The sequence below is a fragment of the Sinohyriopsis cumingii genome, chromosome 7 (assembly GCF_028554795.1).
Source record: "Sinohyriopsis cumingii isolate HCF-2022 chromosome 7, ASM2855479v2, whole genome shotgun sequence".
In the NCBI taxonomy this organism is placed as follows: domain Eukaryota; kingdom Metazoa; phylum Mollusca; class Bivalvia; order Unionida; family Unionidae; genus Sinohyriopsis; species Sinohyriopsis cumingii.
In genome coordinates, this window is record NC_142967.1 from 92,140,468 (window position 1) to 92,162,653 (window position 22,186).

Sequence of the window (22,186 nt, forward strand, 5' to 3'; positions counted from 1 at the left end):
TTCAAAAAAAATAATCTGAAAAGACCTTATCTTACGAAGAAAACATTGCTTAAAAAATTAATAGTTGAATGAGGTAGTAAGAAAATTATAAAGTGAATTCTTCAAAATAGTCAAACATTTTTCTTTTGATGAACATTATGAACTATTAATCCAGACAGTACTTTCATTTCCATGTATGGTTGAAGAGTACTTGCAAGAAGTATTTTACTTACCAGTTTCAAAACTGTTTTCTGAATAGTGGTGATACTCAATTATAAGTCGATTCTGACTGCAAACAACACAGACCCCGATCTGCCATTGCATAATGCACCAGCATAGTAGGGTCTATGATGTTTGTTTAAATAACTATTCCTAACACAATTCAGAGAACCAGACCTGCCAATCACTATGCAATGGCAGATCTGGGTCTGTGCAGTTTGCAGCTGGACTCAACCTATAAGCAAGTACTTATGCCAAACTTCCTGTTGGGCTAGTCTAAATAAAGAGAACCTGTAGCTTGCATTTATCCATGTGTAATGTTAACTACAAGCACTGTAGATCCCACATCTACAATTACAAAAGGCAATGGCAGATCAGGGTATAGGCTATTCCTTTAATGGCCATGGTTCAATACTGGTCACTTTAAGGGGTAGGTAGCATATGCTACATATTATATTACGATTAGTCAAGTAGCTTGAATTTAGTTACCTAACTGCATCTAACAAGGTATAAATAAGAAAACACATAATTAGCCTCCATCAATAGCCAATCAACAAAGTGCTCCATTAGGTGTTAAGCATCGCTATGTCAGTTTGTTCCTAAAGCCAAACAGGTGATCAGGCCTTAATTTCAACATGTCTCATTAATAAAATCAATGCTTGAGACATCTAAATGGCCAAATTTTAAATCCACCTTAAATTTCATCCAATCTGATTACCAGAATCTATATTTAGCTCAAAGTCAAAAATAAACATGATATGGATTAATGTTCATCTAAAGATACATATATATATATATATATATATATATATATATATATATATATATATATATATATATATATATATATATACACACACACACACAGATAGATAGAAAAATCTGTATAAAAAATACATGTATTTCTCTTATTCATTAGGCTACTTGCTGTAAGGAAAAAAATTGACTCTGATAGTAGTTCTACTTTACCTCTGGCTAAATGTAATGCATGTAGAGAACATGACACTTAGTCTAGATGTAGGTAATTAATAGTGGAGGTAATTAAAATTAATATGAATAAAGTGCTGTGTGGGTAAGTAACAAGGCAGCAATAAACAAGCTATACTCCATACTGAGTGTGTAACCTGTGTTCTGACAGAACATAAAAAGTGTCTTTTTTTCTTGTCAAACAGTAATACTGCTTGTTTCAATCATAACAATGTCAGGGGTCAAGCTAGACTTAGATTTTAGGGACAAGTGACTTTTCCTTTTGGAGAGAACTGGGAAAAGTGTGAGCAAAGCAAGACAGGCAATATATATATATATATATATATATATATATATATATATATATATATATATATATATATATATATATATATATATATATATATGCCTATACATACACAGTAACTAGATTATAGTATTGTAATTTCAAGTTAGTACAAATGCTTTATCAACTACCCTTAATCATGAATTTTTCTTTTTACCTTTTTGTAAGTTTATTTTAAAACAGCAGTTGAAAAGATTTCTAAACTTGTTTGAAACAACCACTGCACCATGTATATGAGAAATGCATGTCTTTCAGATCATACTGTTCATCCTAATTTATTTGTTGCCAATAAAACATTGACCATAAGTCTTCACAGACAATGCACTGAAGAATTAAAGTCAGCATATGAATGAACTAAAACCTTTTTTCAACTGAACTGACATAGCCAACAGGCAAGTGCATCTATTTTTAGAAAGAGGGGTTTTCTTCATGTATCCAGTAACTTTATATCTTTGTTACAGCAGTCCATTGATAGGATTGCAAATAGGCCTATCAAGTTTTATTATTTGTCTACATGTGTGTGTGATTTGGATTTTTAACAAAGCTTTAACAATTTTCCAATCATATCACTACAGTGTCTGCAGTGTGACAGTTTATAGTGATGACTAGCACTGGGGCATCATGCAGCAGACCTGTAGCATGATGTCATACCCAGTCACATTATCCTGACACCAGTAATGACCAGTCCTAGCACTAACCTCTTTATGCTGAACGCCAAGCGAGGTAACTGCAAGTACCATTTTTTACAAGTCTTTGGCATGACTCAGCCTGGGTTTGAACCCATGACCTCTCGCATCGAAGACAGAAGCTCTAACCACTAGACCAGCAGAGTAGTCTGAATTGTCTACATACTTGGTGTAACATTACACATTAGTTAAGTAGTATTTGCTTTGCTCTTTTTCTCTTTGTATTTTCAGAAAAATGAGTGAACTTAGAATACAACCTTGACCTTAAAGCACCTCTCAAATTCCACAAGATAGCAATGTCCCATATGTTTCTGATCTACATATTTGCATTTTAAAGCTAAATCTTCAATAAAGTAATAAGTAGACTCTGTTTTCTATGAATTTAATATTTCTCTGAATATATCTGCCCAATGATTTATGAAATGAGACAATCTGATAAAGTGGTACTTCCCAGACACAGCAATTCCACCATTATTTCCCAATGACAGGTTCACTTACAGTTCCAGTGGCCGAGTGGTCTAAAGCGCTCTCCATTACGGATCACTGCCATCTCACCTCTGTCTGCGTGGGTTCGAGTCTCGGATTCGGCTAATGTGGGTATGTGAGAAAGCTTGCCAGTAGCTTCTCGTGGGTCGGTGGTTCTTTCCGGGGTTTTCCTGGGTTCTTCCTGCACCATTAATACTGGCCGCCATGTATAGCCTATCGTGTGCTGAAAAATGGCGTTAAACCCTACAACAACAACAACAACAACAACTTAAAGTTCCAAGCTGATTTTTATGAAGAAAATAATGTACATGTGGCAGTCAAAATATTCATGTTACTGATTTTATTCTTAAAATGCAAATCACTATTTACATAACTTTAAGTTTCAAAACACAAGTTCATATGTTTTTATCGTCAAAGGATAACTTGTGGAAATCAGGCAGTAATAGTTGCTAACTTACTTAGGAAAAATGATCAATCAGCTAACAAAATACATGCCTGTCAATGTGCAAGAGTTTGTCAGCGCGACTGATACCAACACCAGCTATTTGATTGCTTGATGCCTACATTTTGCCTTGAGCTAGGCCCTACAACATAACACTGGAACTAACTCCGCTAAGGCGAGGTAGCTTCTAAAAATGTATGGTTATTCACTGTACTGGTAAAAGAATCACAGGTCAAAGTTGTTTTCACTTTCCTAACAGAAGAAGTATACATTTTTTTAAGCGACTTTGCCTTGTAGCATGACCCCTGAATGTTACATAAATGACTGTTACATACTGATGCACTTTACTGTAAGGAACCAATCTATTTCCTGTATCCTGTATCAATTACATGCTGTAGTACACCATTGCTTTTCTCTGAAGGTATCAGAAATATACAAGTGCAAAATAAACTTCTGGACTAATGGTAAAACAATACACCATTTAACTTTATAACATATTAACATATAACAATAAATTAATGTAGATAATTTCTGTTCAAGTAACCAACTGCTATGAGATACATTAGAATTACTGTATATAATGATGAGTATTCGTTTAAATTATTGTACATGTATAAGGGAATGTATATGATTACACTTGTTAATTAACATGTTGAGTAAAATGTAAATATTAGGACTGTTTTCAAAGCCTCTGTAAAATGTTAAGCAAAATATAAAGATATGGGCTGTTCCCATTGCCTTTGTCAAATGTTGTTGATAAAATTGTAAAGACTAGGACTGTTCTACAGCGGCCTTTGCCAAGTGTTATTGAAATAAGATTGACATATGAGTTTAAAAATTCAATTATGAGAAAATTAACTTGTAACAAAATTTCCTTACAGCAAAAAGATGTCATAATTTGAAAAAGAAAAAAGTAAATATAATTTCAGTGCAAACATATTTAAATATTAAAAAGTAAATGATTCTGAACTGAGTAATATTTTAATGAAAATAAATAAGAACGAATGAATGAGTACAGGAAATAATCTAGAATGGCATACATGAAAATAATTATGCTAGTACTGTCTTATAATAATGCACAGAACAGCAGCATGCATACAAACAAATAACATTACCTGTTGGCTACTGCAGACTTCAAGAATTAACAATTTCCCACAACAGACCTTGTAATGCCTTTTATATTTTGTGCACAATTTATTATGTTTCACAAATAGATCAATTCCTATAGTAACAGGTAAAAATTTGCTTATACAATAATATTCCAGTTACCATGGTAATAACCTTCTGGTAAGACATCCATCTACATGGCTGCCACTTACTTAACTATAATGATGAGATAAAGAAATCCTACGCATTCAAGGCCAGTCAGTGTAATTATTATAAACTGAAGTCTGCATGTAGCTGCATAAGATTTGCATTCTACCATTACTTAACTCACCGATGGCATGTTCTATACAACATAAAAATGATATTAATGTCATCACAGGTACCATCCAAAGTATCTAATCAATTAGGCTTCTCCAAGACTTGCTTAATTAATCTAAATTCATCAACTTAGGTTTGAACTAAGTAAAATATTTCAACATCTGTTACAAAGAGTAAACAAGAATTATTTCTCTCAGCCTGATTTACTGTATTTGACTTTAAAACCACACAGGCCTTAATTTGTTGTAAAGATAATGGCATAATTACTATGCAGTCTCTTGGTCATAATCAGTCATTCTTGATATTGATAATATATCCCCATTAAGCAAATTTTATACAAACTGGAAGTGAAATACAGTCCCTGGATCTAGGAAGGCAACAAACTCAGCCAACCATTATGCAAGGTAATTTCACTAACATAGCCTGTGTTTGAAGCTTAATGAAAATCAGATCAAAATTATGACATTAAGAGAGGCAATAAGCTCAGCCAATCAGATGCAATATCACCTCATAAATATGCATTGATCTTGTTCGTTATTAAAAATGTCCAAGATCTTGATGATATAAACATATTTTCCAATTCTGATCACAATGAGATCAGAAATATGACCTTCAGTGTGGACACAAGCTCAGCAAATCTGATGCAAGATTACATTTCATATCCATGGATTTTGCTCATTAGTGAACCCATCCAAGATCTAGAAAATGTAAGCCAATATTGCAAACTTGATCAAAATCAGATCAGATGTGTGGCTTCCAGAAGGGTTTTAAGATCAGCCAATCAGTTGCAAGATCACCTAATTAATATGTGTGCATCTCAGTCATTGCTGAATTCATGCACAACCTTAATGATCTAAGCATGTATTTCAAGTTTGATAAAAATCAGATAACAAATACATCATCCATTAGGGTAACAAGCTCCGCCAATCAGATGCAAGAACATCTAATTAATATGTGCTAGGGATGGACAGGTAGGATAATTTTGATGGGTACTCTGTAGCATTAGTTTTAACCGGGTCAGGTTTCTCCACTCCCTTTTTGTCTGTTTTCTACAGCCCCCTCTCTCAGCACTATATTTGTCAAATATAAAACAATGGTTTTGTTTTTTGTTTTTAAAAATGTATTACCGAGAGTCATAAAATGGTGAATAGTGGGTGAGGAACCAGATACAGCAAGATCAAATTTCTATCTTAAAACCTGGCCAGGCCAGGTATTTCCTGGGTAGTTGAAAACTTGACCAGGTCCTGGTGGCAAGGCCAAATACTCATCTATCTCTAGCATGTGGAGATCTTGCTCAATATCTAACTCATCTGAGATCTTCATGATATACATATATATTCCAAGTCTGAGCAATAGGATCAGAAATATGGCCTCCAGAATGATTACATGCATAATCACCTCAATATTATGCACTGATCTCACTGATTTTCAAAGTCATACAAGATCATCATGAATTAAATGTATATATTCTGAAATAGGATCAGAAATATGGCCTCCAGAGTGATAACGAACTTAACAAAACAGACCCAAACTCACCTCATTAATAAGGATGGATTTTGCACATCACTGAACTTGTCCAAGATTTTTATCATGTAAAACCCTTTATCCACTTCTGAATCAAATTAGATCAGAAATATGGACTCCAGTGCTGTAAGAAGCAATCATTCATGGACAGATGAATGACACACGATTCACAACAAATGATGAATGATGCACAGAGGATCATAGTATAAGCTCCCTTGACCTTAAGACCTGATCTAGTAACAACAATAAGGCCCATGCTTTCCAGGTGAGACCAAATAATGGAAATGGATCTTTACTTTACCTTGTGGTTTAAAGTATGAGATGGAGAAGACAAGATTCTTGAGATGTTTAAATATTTAGTTAAGCATACCAAAATTCAAACATTACATATACATGTTGGCTAATATTTACATATGTAACACTTTAAATGCATCAATATTATCATCATATAAGAAGTATGTTAGCATTCATATAAATAACATACACATCTGATAAAGTTTTCATTCCCAGAATTTGCATCATATGAAACCAAGTGTTAATGCAAAATTTGCCTAGAGCTGACAGTTACAATAATTATATTTCCAAGGAACATTTACTACAATACCGGTAATTATGGTTCCTAGGAACATTTACTAAAGTGTTCCTCTCAATAGGCCACAATTAACACAGTAATATACATTTGAGCTTAATTTCAATCTGATACAGATACGATCTGATGACATGTTACAGTATACAGATAACACTCAAATGGTCTTTAACGCAAATGGAAAAATGATTTCTGATGTTCTGAGCAGAAAATTCACTTGTCAAATAAGAAGTTCACTGTTTTTGTCCTTTAATCACTGATAAAGGAGGTAACACTGGTGAAATTTGTTAACAAATGATAGTAATAGCAAATGGGAAATTCAGGTTTAAAAAATGGCAACAACTGTCTGCGAGCATTGTCATTCAGATGAAAACTCCTTGGCAATAACTAATGGAGCTTTGTTACAATTTCCACACTTTATACTGTCACACAGTTGCTCTCTTATTCTGACTTAAAGATGTTCATTTTTGTCATGCTCAGTTTTAAACTTTACAGCTTGAAATGATGTGATTGCTATATTATGATGTCATCAACACAATGTCAGGAGTTATCTAATGATACAATAGCACTCTGAAACTTGGGAGAGTTAAGACCTAAAATGGTAGAGTTGTGACTTCTGCCTCTTAATAATTAATCAAAAATAATTTTTTGTACAATTTTAATAAACAAATTACAGTCCTGTGAAAGAAAATGATCAAGTTAACGAAAAGTATATGTGACCTTGAAAAATAATTTGTAAATTACGACCTGGTGTAAGTCTTTTATTGTGGAAAATTGCCATCTCAATAACTATATCATATTAAAAAGTAATTTACCTACCAACATACATTTAATTTTTCATTAGTTTATTTTAAAAGATCAATCTGTGATCTTAAACGTGTGTAAATTGGTTGAGGATTTTAAACTCATTCAGCAATTTTTTGTAAAAAATAATTGGTGATAAAATATTTTTTCCATACTTTTCTTTGTAATGACACTTACATGGGGACAGATTTTCATTTACTAACCATGACTGGATGTATAAAAATTTCTGGGAATGAGACTTTAAGGAAAGCATTGCATCAATCCCATGCTTTTCACTTATATTCACTACATGATCTTGCAATCAAGATTTAGAATGACAGCGTGAAGAACTTGACCTCTCATCATTAATGCATTGAAAAAATTATATTCAATGCAATATAATTAAAACTGAAGTTTCCAACATAATCAATATATGGCACTGATAAAAGTTTAAGTTTTCATGACCTTTGGAATCCCTGATCCATGAATTTTTTTTGCAGCATTTGAAATAACATCATTCACTTTCTTAAATATAAGACCTGTAATTTGATTGTTGAATTAAAAGGTCAAATACTACAGAGCATGACTTTTTATCAGTGCCTTTCAGACCATACTTACTATAAGCAGATCTTAATTGAATGAAATGCAATGCTGTTCATATAGAAGATTATTTTTGTAATTACCAGGTAAGATTATGATTTCTTATGTAAAATCCAAAAATGTCTTCCACACTGTTCATCTGTTTCTTGAACATAAAATGTTATTAAATGATAGCAAAGCTTTAGTCACAAACTGACCATTATATTAATATCAACAAAATATTATGCAAAATAATATAAAGGCATGCTTGACAGCTGATAATTTTATCTCATACTTCATTAATAAATAAAGTACATGCATAAACTGATAATTAAGATTATAAAACACTAAGCTCTAAAAAACAAAAAAATAAATAAATAAATAAAAACATACAAAATGTTACTGGCATCCTTGTTTCTAATAACAAAACCCTCAGAATCTGACCAATGATTGGAAAAAATAATCTTATAGTAAACTTATATATTACAAACAAAAGATCTAAACATGTTCCGAACAATATAAATTTCGAATATAGAAATTATACCACAGACCTCAGTATTTATTCAACAACAGTTCCTGATGATCCAATCTTTTCAATCAAATAGACCATAACAGATTACAATGCCCCTTATAATGGCCCTTTAATCAACCTATACTGTTCACTGAATGAAACATACTCCAACAGACCATAATGTTCCTTAAGACAATGAGACTGACTATAATTCCTGTTCAATAAATCATACTATAATTCACCTTAAATTATACAGACTATAATAGACTATGTCCTTCAATGAAACAGACTATAAGACCATAATGCCATTCATATATAAAATTTTCCACTGAATTATTTTTTAATTTCAGCTGAAAAATTTTATCTTCTTTTTAACAGATTATCAATCAAGAGAAATAATTTAGTTTCACTAGTTTTTAATACAGATAGGGCTTTGTTTATATTGACGGCTTTTAATTCTATTAAAGAATTAGCAAATTGTAGGTACCTAAGAAAATTACAATACTTTTAACTATGGTAATTTGTGCACCTGCAAACACTGGTACTTAATAAACACTGCACAAAAAAAAGTTTAGGATTGTCTCACTGGGGGTGGAAGGAATCACAAATTAGTCATTTATGTAGTCCTTACAAATAACATAAAGTGATTGATTCTGAGCGAGAACAGAAATATTTCTTCCAAACTGGACTTGGGTGTGCTGAATAATAATATGAACAAAACTGTTAACACAGCTTTCCAAATTGTATGTATTGTTATGTTGTGCACCTTACTGATTTGCTGAGGTTTTAATAGAAAAGTAAAAAAATTGGCCAGTTAGGTTAAGACAGGCAAGATTACATATTGTAGCTGAATCACTCTGATTTTCATTTTTATGTCTCACTCACACTATTGATCTATGGTTCCAGAACAAACCTGATGGATGTACAGTTCTTATGAGAGCCATAACTTAGATTGTTTAGCACTGAGTAATACTTGTAGATTTGACCCTTAACATTTCTTCGAAAAACCACCAATCAATCTGATCAATATAAAAAATGGCAAATACAACCAGTGTAATTTTTAACATTGCTACAGCAACTTTTTGGTATATCCACATGGTATCTAAACCTGAGGTGAAAATGTTTTGGAACATTAAAGTGAAACAAGCTACCAGTAAAATATGATATTTTGTAACCTCTCATGTTTCAGGCATAATCATTTACCTTTTAGTAACAGTATCACTGCTTTTTTGGCTTGCATGCAAGATTTCTATTATAAAGATATGCTCCATGTAAGATTTCCAAAACTGGAGTTTGAAGCCAGAGTTTTGTAATTTAAAGAATAATCAATTGTCACATATCTAGTTCCAAGTATCATTACTTGAACTAAATATTGATGGGCTTTAGAATAACAACTTTTAATTAGGCTGTATTGATAAAATAGTGAGTTTTAACCTACTGAATTACAGACCAACCTGTCATACACGGTCACCTCTGGGAATAAGAAAATAGCATCATAATATTGGATGTACCATAAATATGTTAAGTTCTTCAGTAAATTTGTTTTCTTTTTTAAAAATACTCATTTTTTAATATTTCTCTTTTGCAACTCATGATAGTATACTTGTTATCTCACATATTAAGTTTAATTCCTATTTTCTATATTGCAATGATTACATCTAATTTTGTTCTTCAAGCTATATTATAAAATACATCTGTTATAAAATGCACCACCTAAAGCAACATAATGGATATGTAATTTTCACCCAGTGAGGTGTGAATGCAAACAGTGGAGTTAGACCTTTGCCTTAATAAAATACCTCTTAACACTGCAATGGTGGTTTCAAACCCACATGACAGTGATGTGTTTTCCACCCATGTCTTACTGAAATATTGAACCCCATCAACAATAATCCTTCTTTCTCATATACCTGCAAGGATGTGGATAGAAAAGTCAATGTTTTTTTAAAAAGTTTTTGACATAAAGAACTATGATACTGGATTAGAATACTTAATAATGAAAAGTTACAGAAAGCATTTTTTTACTCCAAAACAACCATTTTTCTTTTTCAATAATGATTTACAAATCTTTGGGTTCCCCTAGTGTCAATATAAACAAAGCCTGTCATATGACTGAGAAACAACTGTGGCATAATCCATTTGATTCAATAAGTACATGGTCTACTGAGGGTCTTGTAATGCAATATACAAATATGAAATTATGCAAAAATTATTCATCAATATTTAGAAAATGATTTCCTCTGATCTGGATTCTCATCAAATGAAAACCTTGAAAATGAAAACTGGCTAAACAAATAAAAGGAATTAAAAAAAAAAACATCAACTGATGAAAGAGAACCTCTGAGTGAGCACTGTAAGACTGAAATTCGACAAGAAAAAAAACCACTGAACATAAATGTCTGAAAAGGTTACATTAACCTAATTAAAATCTTATGTCATCTTATACTGTAAGGATCATCTCCTCTAGCCAAGGGGCATTGATCCACTTTATTTCCCAATGACCCTTGGCAAATACAACTGGCCAAAACATTGTTTGCTGCTCTGCTGTCAGATTTACAGCTGAAAGGAACTGATTTGATAAGAATGCTTGTTACATTTACCTAGAAAGGTAGTTTGGGATATTAGCGGTGGTCTCCATAAGCAGGTTCTCTGCTTTAACCATTCATATGCAAGTTCTTCATTCAAATCAAGGCAAGGTGATATCTACGAAGTCACCATATTAAATGCCTAACGGGACAGGTAGCGAGCTGCTTGATTGGTCAGTGATATTGCTTGCTTTGGGCAACAATGATTGATGAAATGTGGAATGAAGCTAATTGATGAACTGTGGAATGAAGTGGATTGATGAAACGTGGAATGATATGGATTAATGAACATTGGTGTGTGTGTGTGATTTGGATTTTTAACATAGCTCATAACGCTCTGATGCCTGCAGTGTGACAGTTCAATGTGATGTCTAGCACTGGGGCATCATGCTGCAGACATGTAGTATGATGTCCCATCCAGTCACATTATCCTGACATCAGGCCGACCAGTCCAAACACTAACCTCTTAATGCTGAGTGCCAAGTGAGGCAGCTGTTAGTACCATTTTTCTAAGTCTTTGGTATAACTCAGCCGGGGATTGAAGTCATAACCTCCCACATCTGAGGCGGATGCTCTAACCACTAGGCCACTGAAGCGGTCAATGAAATTTGGAAAGAAGTAGATTGATGAAATGTGGAATGAAGTGGATTGATGAAATGCGGAATGAAGTGGATTGACGAAATGTGGAATGAGGTGGATTAATGAAATGTGGAATGAAGTGGATTAATGAAATGTAGAATGAAGTGGATTGATGAAATGTGGAATGAGGTGGATTGATGAAATGTGGAATGAGGTGGACTGATGAAATGTGGATTGAAGTGGATTGATGAAATGCAGAATGAAGTGGATTTATGAAATGTGGAATGAAGTGGAATAATGAAATGTGGAATGAAGTGGAATAATGAAATGTGGAATGGATTAATGAAATGTGGAATGATGTCGATTGATGAAATGTGGAAGTGGATTGATGAAATGTGGAATGAGGCGGATTGATGAAATGTGGATTGAAGTGGATTGATGAAATGTGGAATGAAGTGGATTGATGAAGTGTGGAAGGAGGTGGATTGATAAATTGTGGATTGAAGTAGGTTGATGAAATGTAGAATGCAGTTGACTGATGACCCTTGATTAGTGAAGACATGTAAGGATCTGACAAATGCACCTGCATTTTAAAATAACTGTTTAATCAGCTAGTCAGAAGATGGCACTAAAATTTCCAACATTAATCCATTGATCTCATAGAAAAAAGTCTAAATTGTTTGGACGATTAAGACCAAACCATGCATGAAACTGGGATCTTTAATTGGTTTTAAAATTATTTTATTTGTCTGTGTAAATTCAAGTTTTGAGTTGTAAACTGTGGATATGTGACAATCATTGCAAGTAGTTCTCACAAGCTGGTGGTTATTCCCAGGGATTTCCTGGATTCTTCCACCAAATATACTGGCTGCCATGTATAGCCTACCATGTGCTGAAACAAAGCATTAAACCAGTGCTGTCCAACCCGCAGCCTGCAGGCCACGTGGCCTGTGGGATGATTAAATGGCCCGCTAAGACTTGAGCAGCTATACAGTCGTTGCTTTTCAGTTTTCTGCTGCAGCCCTCGGCTTCATGAAAAACATTTTTCAGTGGCCCAAGGTGTCAAAAAGGTTGGATAGCACTGCATTAAACACATAAAAACATTTTAAATCTAATCTCTATTATGGACATCAGGGCAGTATTTCCAAATCAACTGTTTCATATTGTTACTGTGTAGATCAACATGTTGCTAGAGGTCAGATTTATATGGGATTGTTTAAACAATCTTTATGCTGCCCACTCAGAGGTAGGAATGACTATAATCCTAAAGGAAAAGAAGCCTGCATTGAGTTATGGTGTGTACTAACCGAGCCAAATCTGTGCAACATAAGATAGGCTTCTGCTGATGGATTCATTCCAATGTGTGTCAGCTTCCAGCCAAGCATCTGAAAAAATTAAAAACAATACAACGTTATCTAGATGATCACATATCAGTGTTCATTTCAAAAGAAATTCAGGACACTCAATGAACATTTCTATCTATTGAAAGCATTGGTGATTAAAGGATTGAAAGTTTTCAAGAGGTTTCATAAACTTAATTTAGAATGAGCATAAATGTAGATTCTTTTGATCAAGCGATGAAAAATATTCATTTTTATTCAAAACCAAATATTACTGAGGCAAAATGACTGAAATGCATTTGAAATCATCACTAAACACCTTTGCCGTATATAACATCATTTTGTGGCACCATGAGTTGTTCTTATACATGTTAAACAGAAAAACTACCAATATAGCATGGGCATATTAACCTCCAAAACACAGTAGTCATATGATAAAATAAGCCATTAAATAAGCAAGACCTTGTGTGTGTGTATGTGTGTCTGTGTGTGATTTGGATTTTTCATGTAGCTTTAACAATTTTTCAGTCATATTGCTACGGTGTCTGCAGTGTAGCAGTTTATAGAGATGTCTAGCATTGGGGCATCATGTTGCAGACATGTAGCATCATGTCCCACCCAGACACATTATCCTGACACAATGCTGACCAATTCTAACACTAAACTCTTAATGCTGAGCGTCTAGTGAGGCAGTTATTAGTACCATTTTATAAGTCTTTGGTATGACTTGGCCGGGGTTCAAACCCACAACCTCCTGCATCCGAGACATCATTACTCTCTTATTAGACTTAAACATGACCCTGACCTCTGACCTTTAAATCCCAGATTCTATATGTTTGTACAAAATCCTGAAAGTTTGGTCAAGGGACTTACAATAGAACAAACTTTATTTTACAAAACCAACTGTTCTTACAAACTTTGGTAAATGTGGTCTAAAACCAAAATTATTGTGCAAACAATATTTTTCTTTTTTCAGTCACAATAACTTTGACTATTGCTCTTTTCACCCCCTCCCAAAAAAAACTTACTATTGTTTTTTTCACTCAATGTGCATGATATCCACTAACTCTTGTGAAAGTAAATAGCTGATAACTGATATTTTTGTGCAAAAACCATTTGTCTTCCTTCAGTGACCTTGACCTTTTAACCACAAAATCAACAGTCATACCCCAAATGTAAACTATTCACAATTCACAAAGTTTGTTAAAGGTCCAACTAAATTTGCTGTGCATAAACCATTCATCTCACCTTCATTACTATGATCATGACCTTTAAGAAAATCATCCCAAAATTAATAGGCTTCTTTTGATCGCCAGATGCATGCCTAGCAGTAAGTCTGGTAACTGTATTTGGAGTGGAGTACTCAAGCTACTGTGCAGAAACCACTTCTCTTCTTTCAGTCACAGTAACCTTTACCATTCACCTTCTGACCCTCAAATTAATAGGATTCTTCCTAAATGAAAATGCAAGTCATCCACAAACTTTGCATCTATAGAGGACAACTATAGTTACTGTGTGGGAACCATTTTCTTCTTTAAGTTAATGACCTTAATCTTTGATCTTTTGACACCCAGGACAATAGGCTTCTTCCTTACTCTAAAAGCAAGAAATTCACTAAGTTTGCTAACTTTAGGTGTTCTACAACTTGTGTGGAAATGAAACTGGTAACAGAAACATAGACAACAACACAAAATTACATTTAACTTGCTATGTGTTATGGCAGACATATAGAAAGGAGAAAACCTTTATGACTTGTATGATCAAATTCCTAATGTCTAAACAGACCAAACACTATAAATGTATTCATGGCATAGATATGTCCCTCCACAGGTACATAAATGCAAAATTTAAATGGCTTGATGGACAGACTGATGGAAAGTTGGATGGAATCAATGTTTTATCACACTTCCAATTTGTTTCTGATTACAAAGCAACTTCTCCCAGGTATCTTCTTTGTAAATATATCCAACCACATTACCAATAGAGAATATTTAGAACTACAATATTATCAAAAATATGGTGTGACTCAGTATCCAAATGGGCAACAAGTGTGCTGTAAAAAAGAACATGATGAATTTGTAACCATATTTAACTTTATATCAGACAAGCAGTGAATTTATTATCTATATATCATTGAATTAAATACTTCCCATGTCATCTAAATCAATGTAAATTAAATTAAAGTACATGTAGTCAATTTTTGTAAAATCATTGCTTACAGAGTAGCTCAAAATGCTCTGGTCACTAAATTATGACATTGATATTACAACACATTATGTCTACCTGCATCATAGTACTATGAGAGACTGGCCATGAAATGGAGTTGAAATATCTGTTTTGTAATAAATAATGATAATGAAACTAATACAAATACTAACAATAATGATTTTGTCAATTAAAATGATAAAGAAAAGTATACGAAAAGTATATGATATCTTAGGATATCTTTAGCGATATAAGACCTGTAGTAAATTGTCAATGTTGGCTGAATCTGTTGCAGAAAAGAGTGATTTCCAAAAATGTGTCACTCTGAAGATTGTTTTTTTACAAACCAACTGACCCTTTTCTTTGTGTATTTTATAAGAAATCTATTATCTTCAACCTGAGTATGTAAATTTGATGAATTTGATTAAAATACTTATTCAGCTGCAATTTAATGAGACATGTATTTAGTGGCAATGTACATTTTCCATCACTTTTTCTATGTAATTACCTTTACTTCAGGACAGAGATTCAATTAAGAGGAGTGCAAAACAAAACCACACCATCATAAAACCTTTCCAGTGACTTTGGATGACCTGGATCTTTAGCTATATACAAATATAGGTGGGGACAGAGGTAAAATTAATTTTAACGATGTAATGCTTTCTGGTTGCTATAGTCAAGCTTATCTTTTACCTGATGGAAAATACCCTCAAACATATGATGAGAATTCATCCTCCCACAGGGTAACTTGTAGAAAGAATTTAAGTTTAACCAATGATCATGGCTCATATGTACATGCCCTTGTTCTCTTTCAGGATGTAGCCTCAAAACTAGTGACACATCAGTGCTGGGCAGGAGGAGGGAACATGCTATAGCAACAGGTAAGTATTACATGATTAATACTGTTTCCCCTAACCCCCATCCCCACATTTTAAAATCAGCAATACATAACCTATTGCTATGGTGTAGCTGAAATTCCCAGTTCAGTGGGTGGTTGATGACCCCAGACTAGTGAAGGTAAAAGGAAGGAATACTCACCGTTACTTTAGAAATGCAGACTACTACTGGATGGTATCTGCATGGGCCACTTTTTGTGCCACTACTATCTGCCCCAAGGAAAACATACCTCCTCTGCTTTGGTGAGCCAATGAGCAAAGTCAAAAGGAGAACAAAGTCATACAAGATAACCAAAATGTGGCTTTCATCACATCCTCCAGAGATGAATGAGTTAGAATCTCGATGTAGGAACAACTCAAACCTAATGGGCTTTAATTTTATCAATGAATGGGCACTCTTTTTAAGGGACTGATAAGTTCATTTCATAGTTGCGGTAATCCACCAAGAAACAGAGGAAACCCAAATATCAGCAAAGCCATTAAAGGGGTGGAAGAGATGCTTCTTACCCTTTCCTCTCCCTTTAGAAGCTGCCAACTGAAAGCTTAAAGCCTTAACTGGCCATAATGTCAGTCTTATTTGTTGCCAGCAAAGAAATGATTCCAACTGGGGATCTAACACAGGAGTGGAACAAATGATGGAAGCTGTCATCTTGTTAAAAATTTGGTTGACAACAGATATAAAAACTGACTCATGATTTCTGCTGAACTGCTGACAGCCTGGTTCTATGGAACAGGCATGAAGTTTACTCCTTTGTCTTGCAGATGCTAAAGAGACCATAAGGTTCTCAAAAGTAGCTTAACCCAAAGGATCACAATAGTTTTAAATAGATCACAAGGCACACAAGATATTCTGTCTAGGCATTCTCAAGTGAGATATCAATCTTTGCAGCTCAAAATACCTGATCAGGTTAGTAATTTTGAGTCCACAACAACTGCTGATTTTTTTTAAAATTGAGTATGCTGGATAGGGCTGCCCTATAGTCCTTCATAGTTTAAACCAATGATCATCTCTCTTCAAAAGATTCTCCACTTGGTATCAGATTGATTGTTGATTCTCTTCTGGACAAAATGATGCATTTAGCAAGTTTCCTCAAAAACCTGTCCTTTGCACTGTTTGAGATATGCCAAACGTTAAAGTGAAAAATCTGCAGGCTGTTATTGAGTGAGCCCCTGTGCTGTGATAGGTCCCTCCTAGGGGGTGATGTCCGGACTAATTTACAGAACATGAAGTTGAACCATCCACTGCCCAGACTCTCTGATTAGGGACCAGGGAAACTTGAAAGGAGAGCATTTTTTTTGGCTTATCACAAACAAGTTCACCAAAGGTCTCGCCCAAAGCCTGAAAAGCAAATCTGCTATTGATTGGTGCAGAGACCATTCAGTGTGGACAATTTTACCTCCAGCACTGACTGTATGCCAAAATAATCTTTTTGCCAGGAATGTGGCAAACTTGGGAGGGTAACCTCTTCTTAAGTTTCCCAATGAAGTAGGTTCCAAATCTCCACATAAAGAGGAGGAACATGTGCCTTCATGTTATTTGTAGTATGCCACCACCTACATTTTGTTTAAGAAAACCATCACACTGCTATTTCTTATTTGTCAACACACTCTTGATGGGCTAAGGACACACCCCTCATTTCCAAATTGTTCATGTGGAGGGCAGATTTTTCCCAGGTCCACAAACCCTGAAAAATTATTCCTCTCAGATCCAGATGCATACCCCAACCAAAATATAACATGTCTGCAAATAGACAGGAGTGGGGTTCTGGGGGAATGCATGGAAACTCCAGCCAGAAACTAATCCAGATCTAGAGAAATATGAGCAGTCATAGGATCTCTGTGCAGTTTCTAGTTTACTAGATGGAGAAACTGGATAATGTGAAAGTGCAATCTGCTGTGGGTAACCAGATCCACTATAGAGTTCAAGGTTCTTGTAAGAGAGACAAGGCAACATCATGGTCCTGACAATCAGTGCCTCCAACAGGATCAGGATCTTGCCTGCTCTGTCCCACTAGACACGGAGTAATCCTCTGTTTATGAGGAAATTCATCCCCATTTTGACACAATCTTGACATTTGAGTAAGCTCCACTTCTAGTTGAGGGAAAGACCAAGTCTAATCATTATGGACCAACAGTAAAACATATCTAGTCTGAGGGACTTCCGCCAGCCATTATAGATCAACCAATCATCAAAATATTGCAGGACTTTAAGTGGACAGCCACTACAAATATGACGCTGGTAAAAAAGCTCTGTGTGCAGAAGCCAGGCCTCCATATCCAAAACAAATCAGAGATACATCCTGTGAGAAGAAAGATATGGATGTGAAGGTACATATTCAGATGTTCAATGGAGACTGACCACTAGCCAGGTCTTATGGCATTCCTGACTGAAGCTCTAGTGTCCATATTGAAAGGTTTCTCCAGCAGAAACTTCCCCCCCCCTTTTTTTTGGTACACTAGTGAGTAGAAGGCCAAGACTGGCCACTGAACAGCCTCTCTACTGTATCCTTATGGAGATATCAGTGTAACTCTACCTTAATCTTATCAGATTCAACTGGTTGAAGCACATGGGGGAAACTTACTAGAGGAAGATCTCAAAAGTAAGTCAGTATCTTTCTTTTATCACAAACAGGACCCACCCATTGAGTGTGATACATAACCAAACCCTATGAAAAAAGGTTTAGTCTGGCACTTATGGGAACTGAAAAAGGGGAATACACTGCAAGAGAGGGAGCTAGTCCCTTGGGCTGCCTGCAAAGCTCTTCCCTGGGCGTGCCCTTCTACAACCTGACCGCAGACCAGGAGCTATGGATTAAGTTGTTACCTGAACTAGGGCTGAATGGTTTTAAAGAAAATTTCTGACAACTCTGAAGAACACTGATGAACAACATTGAAGGACATTGCTGACTCAGTGGGTGCACAAGATGATTCTGCTTCTTGGATGGTTTCAACAGGCTAGGAGTGAATGAGAGGTACCAGTGCTCCTGGTCTCTTAAATCCTGGGAAGCCAAAAAGGATACAAGTCCTCCAAAAAGCATCTCTGAATCCATAGGAGCAGTTCTTAAAAGGTTCTTACTGTGCTCCACTAAGACCTTGGATGTGTCCAACGTAACATCACTGCAGAGGTGCCGAGTTCTGCTAATAAAGCCATGGATATCGATGATGCACGCTGAGTGCTTCTAGCAAATATTTAAGGGCACCTGGCAACAGAGATTCCTCTTTCAGCAATGGTGACAATGCATGGCTTTGGCAACAAGAGATCTAGCCTTTAGTTTTAAGGCATCCAGTGTGTTACCCAGAAGATGAGCCCAGGTCCCACTAAAATGTACAGCTGCTCCAGCATCTAATGTGGGAGGGTTAAGAGGCCAGGTAGTGGTGTGAACCCCATTACTTGTGGAATTGACCAAAGATCTCAACATGGGGGGGAAAAGAGCCAAACCACCCATTATGCTTTCTAGCAATTTTGTGACCCTTACTAAACTTCTGGGAAACCTCCTTGACCATACCTTTGTGAGGGAGCAACAATACATCTGGGCAAGAAGCAGCCCCAGAGAGACTCTCCAAGTTGGAAAGAATTTTAGCATCCTTGAAGCCTGAAGGCTTAAATGACAGATCCTAGGAAAAAGATGGGAAACCTCATTTACTGCCTTGTAAAAGAACAAGATCTTGATGGTAGGGAGGAGGTAGGAGACATCAAGAGGAGTTGACACCTCTGTCTTTTCTACATCAAACTTGTGAGAATCTATGAAAACTGACAGGACATCCTCATTCATCTTGCACTTGCTCCTTGGAGGCAGGGCTTTGTGAACCAAGACTTGGAAGTAAGAGGGACCTTGACCTGTAATTTGTCACATGAAGCTAAACGACTGTCCCTAGATGCAGATGTTGCAGGTTGGTGAGAGTGGCTCTCCATCCTTTTGGGGTGTTTAGGGGAAGGTCTACTCTCCTTCATCCTTTGTTATATCACTTCATAAGCAGCCCTGACCTTTCTAGCATGTGATCAAGGCTCTAACGTCCATGGCTGCATGCAGGGAAAGGACCAATTACTTCCCTGTGGTGGAAGGCCCCACATCCCATAGAGATATAACATGATTATTTATGGGGGGAGGGCAAGATGACAATCTGATACCCACTCAAATCTAACATCTCTATGCTAATTCTCAATGCCAAGTATGATTCATTGGTAGCCGGGAGAGGTATGATGATGGTGACATGTGGGGGTGATGGGGTATGGTCTTGACCTGATCCTTATTCACAATACTCATAGACTGGTGCTGATTGTCAAGTGACAGGTGCTCAGCCAATGGTCAGACAGTGACTCTGATCCGTAAGATCCCTTCTCAGATCAGGGGTGGGAGGTTGGGGGCTGTGCTGCCCCTCCCTAACAGGGACTTTCTTGTGCCCACACCAGACACTGCTGCCAGAGAAAGACTCAAGAAAACAATAACAATAAAAACTTCTTTAAAGTATCTGGCAATAGTATTTGCATGTAACTATGTATGCAGCACTCTTTTGATTAATAAAGATGAAAATCAGCAAAAACCCATCTCAGTAAAATGCTAATAATAAAGTAAACTAATAAGAAATACTATCCTAAATTGATTTCTAAGAATGAAAGGTGTCGGATTACTAAACATACATAAAAAAAAAAAAAATGACTGCAGTGATAACTCCTTCTGGAGAATCAAAACAGCAGAAATCAGATTAAATGAAATATGAATTCCAATTTAATGTTACTGTATTAGAACAATACAACTGATTCAGGATGAGACAGCAGACTTAATCAGCAAGAATAGAGAAAAAAATTAAAAAATCTGAGCTAGAAAAAATGGAATAAAATAATTTTTTGTCACAATAAGTGTTACCTGAACAGCTCTGTGTGTGTGTGTGTGTGTGTGTGACCTAAATGTAAGGTTATGAAAAAATGTAACCACAATATGCTTATAACTCCAAAGAGTGCTTATTCAGAACAGGAGTAATAACTGATCTCAAGAGTAATTTCACCCTGTACAAATGAAAAAGCTCAATTTGTTATGTGTCACTCAACACGAAGGCAATTTTCTTTGTGATAGTTGTAAACCACTGATTTAAACACTTAACAAACAATGATCCTCTATGGAAAGAAACGGGACTCTTCAGAAACCACAATGAAAGGCCCAACAAACCAGTGATCCTTTGTGTGAATGGAACTCTTTCAAGAATCCACAATCAAGGTTCCAACAATAATTTTGAGTAGAAAGAACAGGAATCTTGTTCTATATATTTCATGTATTACCAGTATCATTTATAAAATATTTATCTGGAATCCGACTCGAAACAATGAAACATTTCAAATTTGAAAATGAGCAATCTTGTCTGTTTTTGTGCCAGCAGATCTGGGTCTATGGAGCTGAAGGACTAATCAGTACAACATACAGCACAGAAGCTTATCTGCCATCACATATTGTGTTGTTTGCAATTGGAACCAACTACATGTAGTATATATCTGGTACAGTGATTCACGAATAGCAACGTCTGTGGATTCATGGGTGCCACAAATTCAGACCCAATGAACAGAAACTCTTTTGAGGAAACAGTAGGGGTTCTTGCCCAAACCATGAAATTACCAACAACAGTCACTTTTTTGTAAAACCATAAGAAATAAATTAAATTAATTCAGTTGTCACTATTAGAAGGAGAGACTGACCTCTGTTAAGGCTATGCTGTATATTGATCAGAAATCTGATCAGTGGGTGTTTACACTGCAATCAATGTATTTTCCTATTCATTAGACCAGACTGCACATAAAAACATGAATTCAGTCACCTACACCATTTATGTAAAAAAAATCTGGTATCATGACCAGTTCAATTTACAGACACTGGGCAACCAGCATAATGCTTTTTAAGTCAGATGGTAATTATCCATCCTCAGAGTATGTCACAATACAATGGTCACATGCTATATTACTAATATCAATAATTATGCTTACTTATAGAGAGGAACTCAATAATTACAGTGAATATTCAACCATAAAGCCATCTATGATGAAAATAAAGGTATGAAATAG

The 22,186-nt window shown here is 35.4% G+C and overlaps 1 protein-coding gene across 3 annotated transcripts in view; it reads right to left on the reverse strand.

The window, feature by feature from the left end:
• Positions 1–22,186, reverse strand: part of LOC149795713 (uncharacterized protein ZK1073.1-like) — a 166,272-nt gene that overhangs the window by 23,509 nt on the left and 120,577 nt on the right. For all 3 annotated transcript variants that reach the window (XM_089965600.1, XM_089965598.1, XM_089965599.1), the window contains one exon: positions 13,004–13,081. In XM_089965600.1, the coding sequence (XP_089821726.1) occupies positions 13,004–13,081 (78 nt within the window). The remainder of the gene's footprint in view (positions 1–13,003; positions 13,082–22,186) is intronic.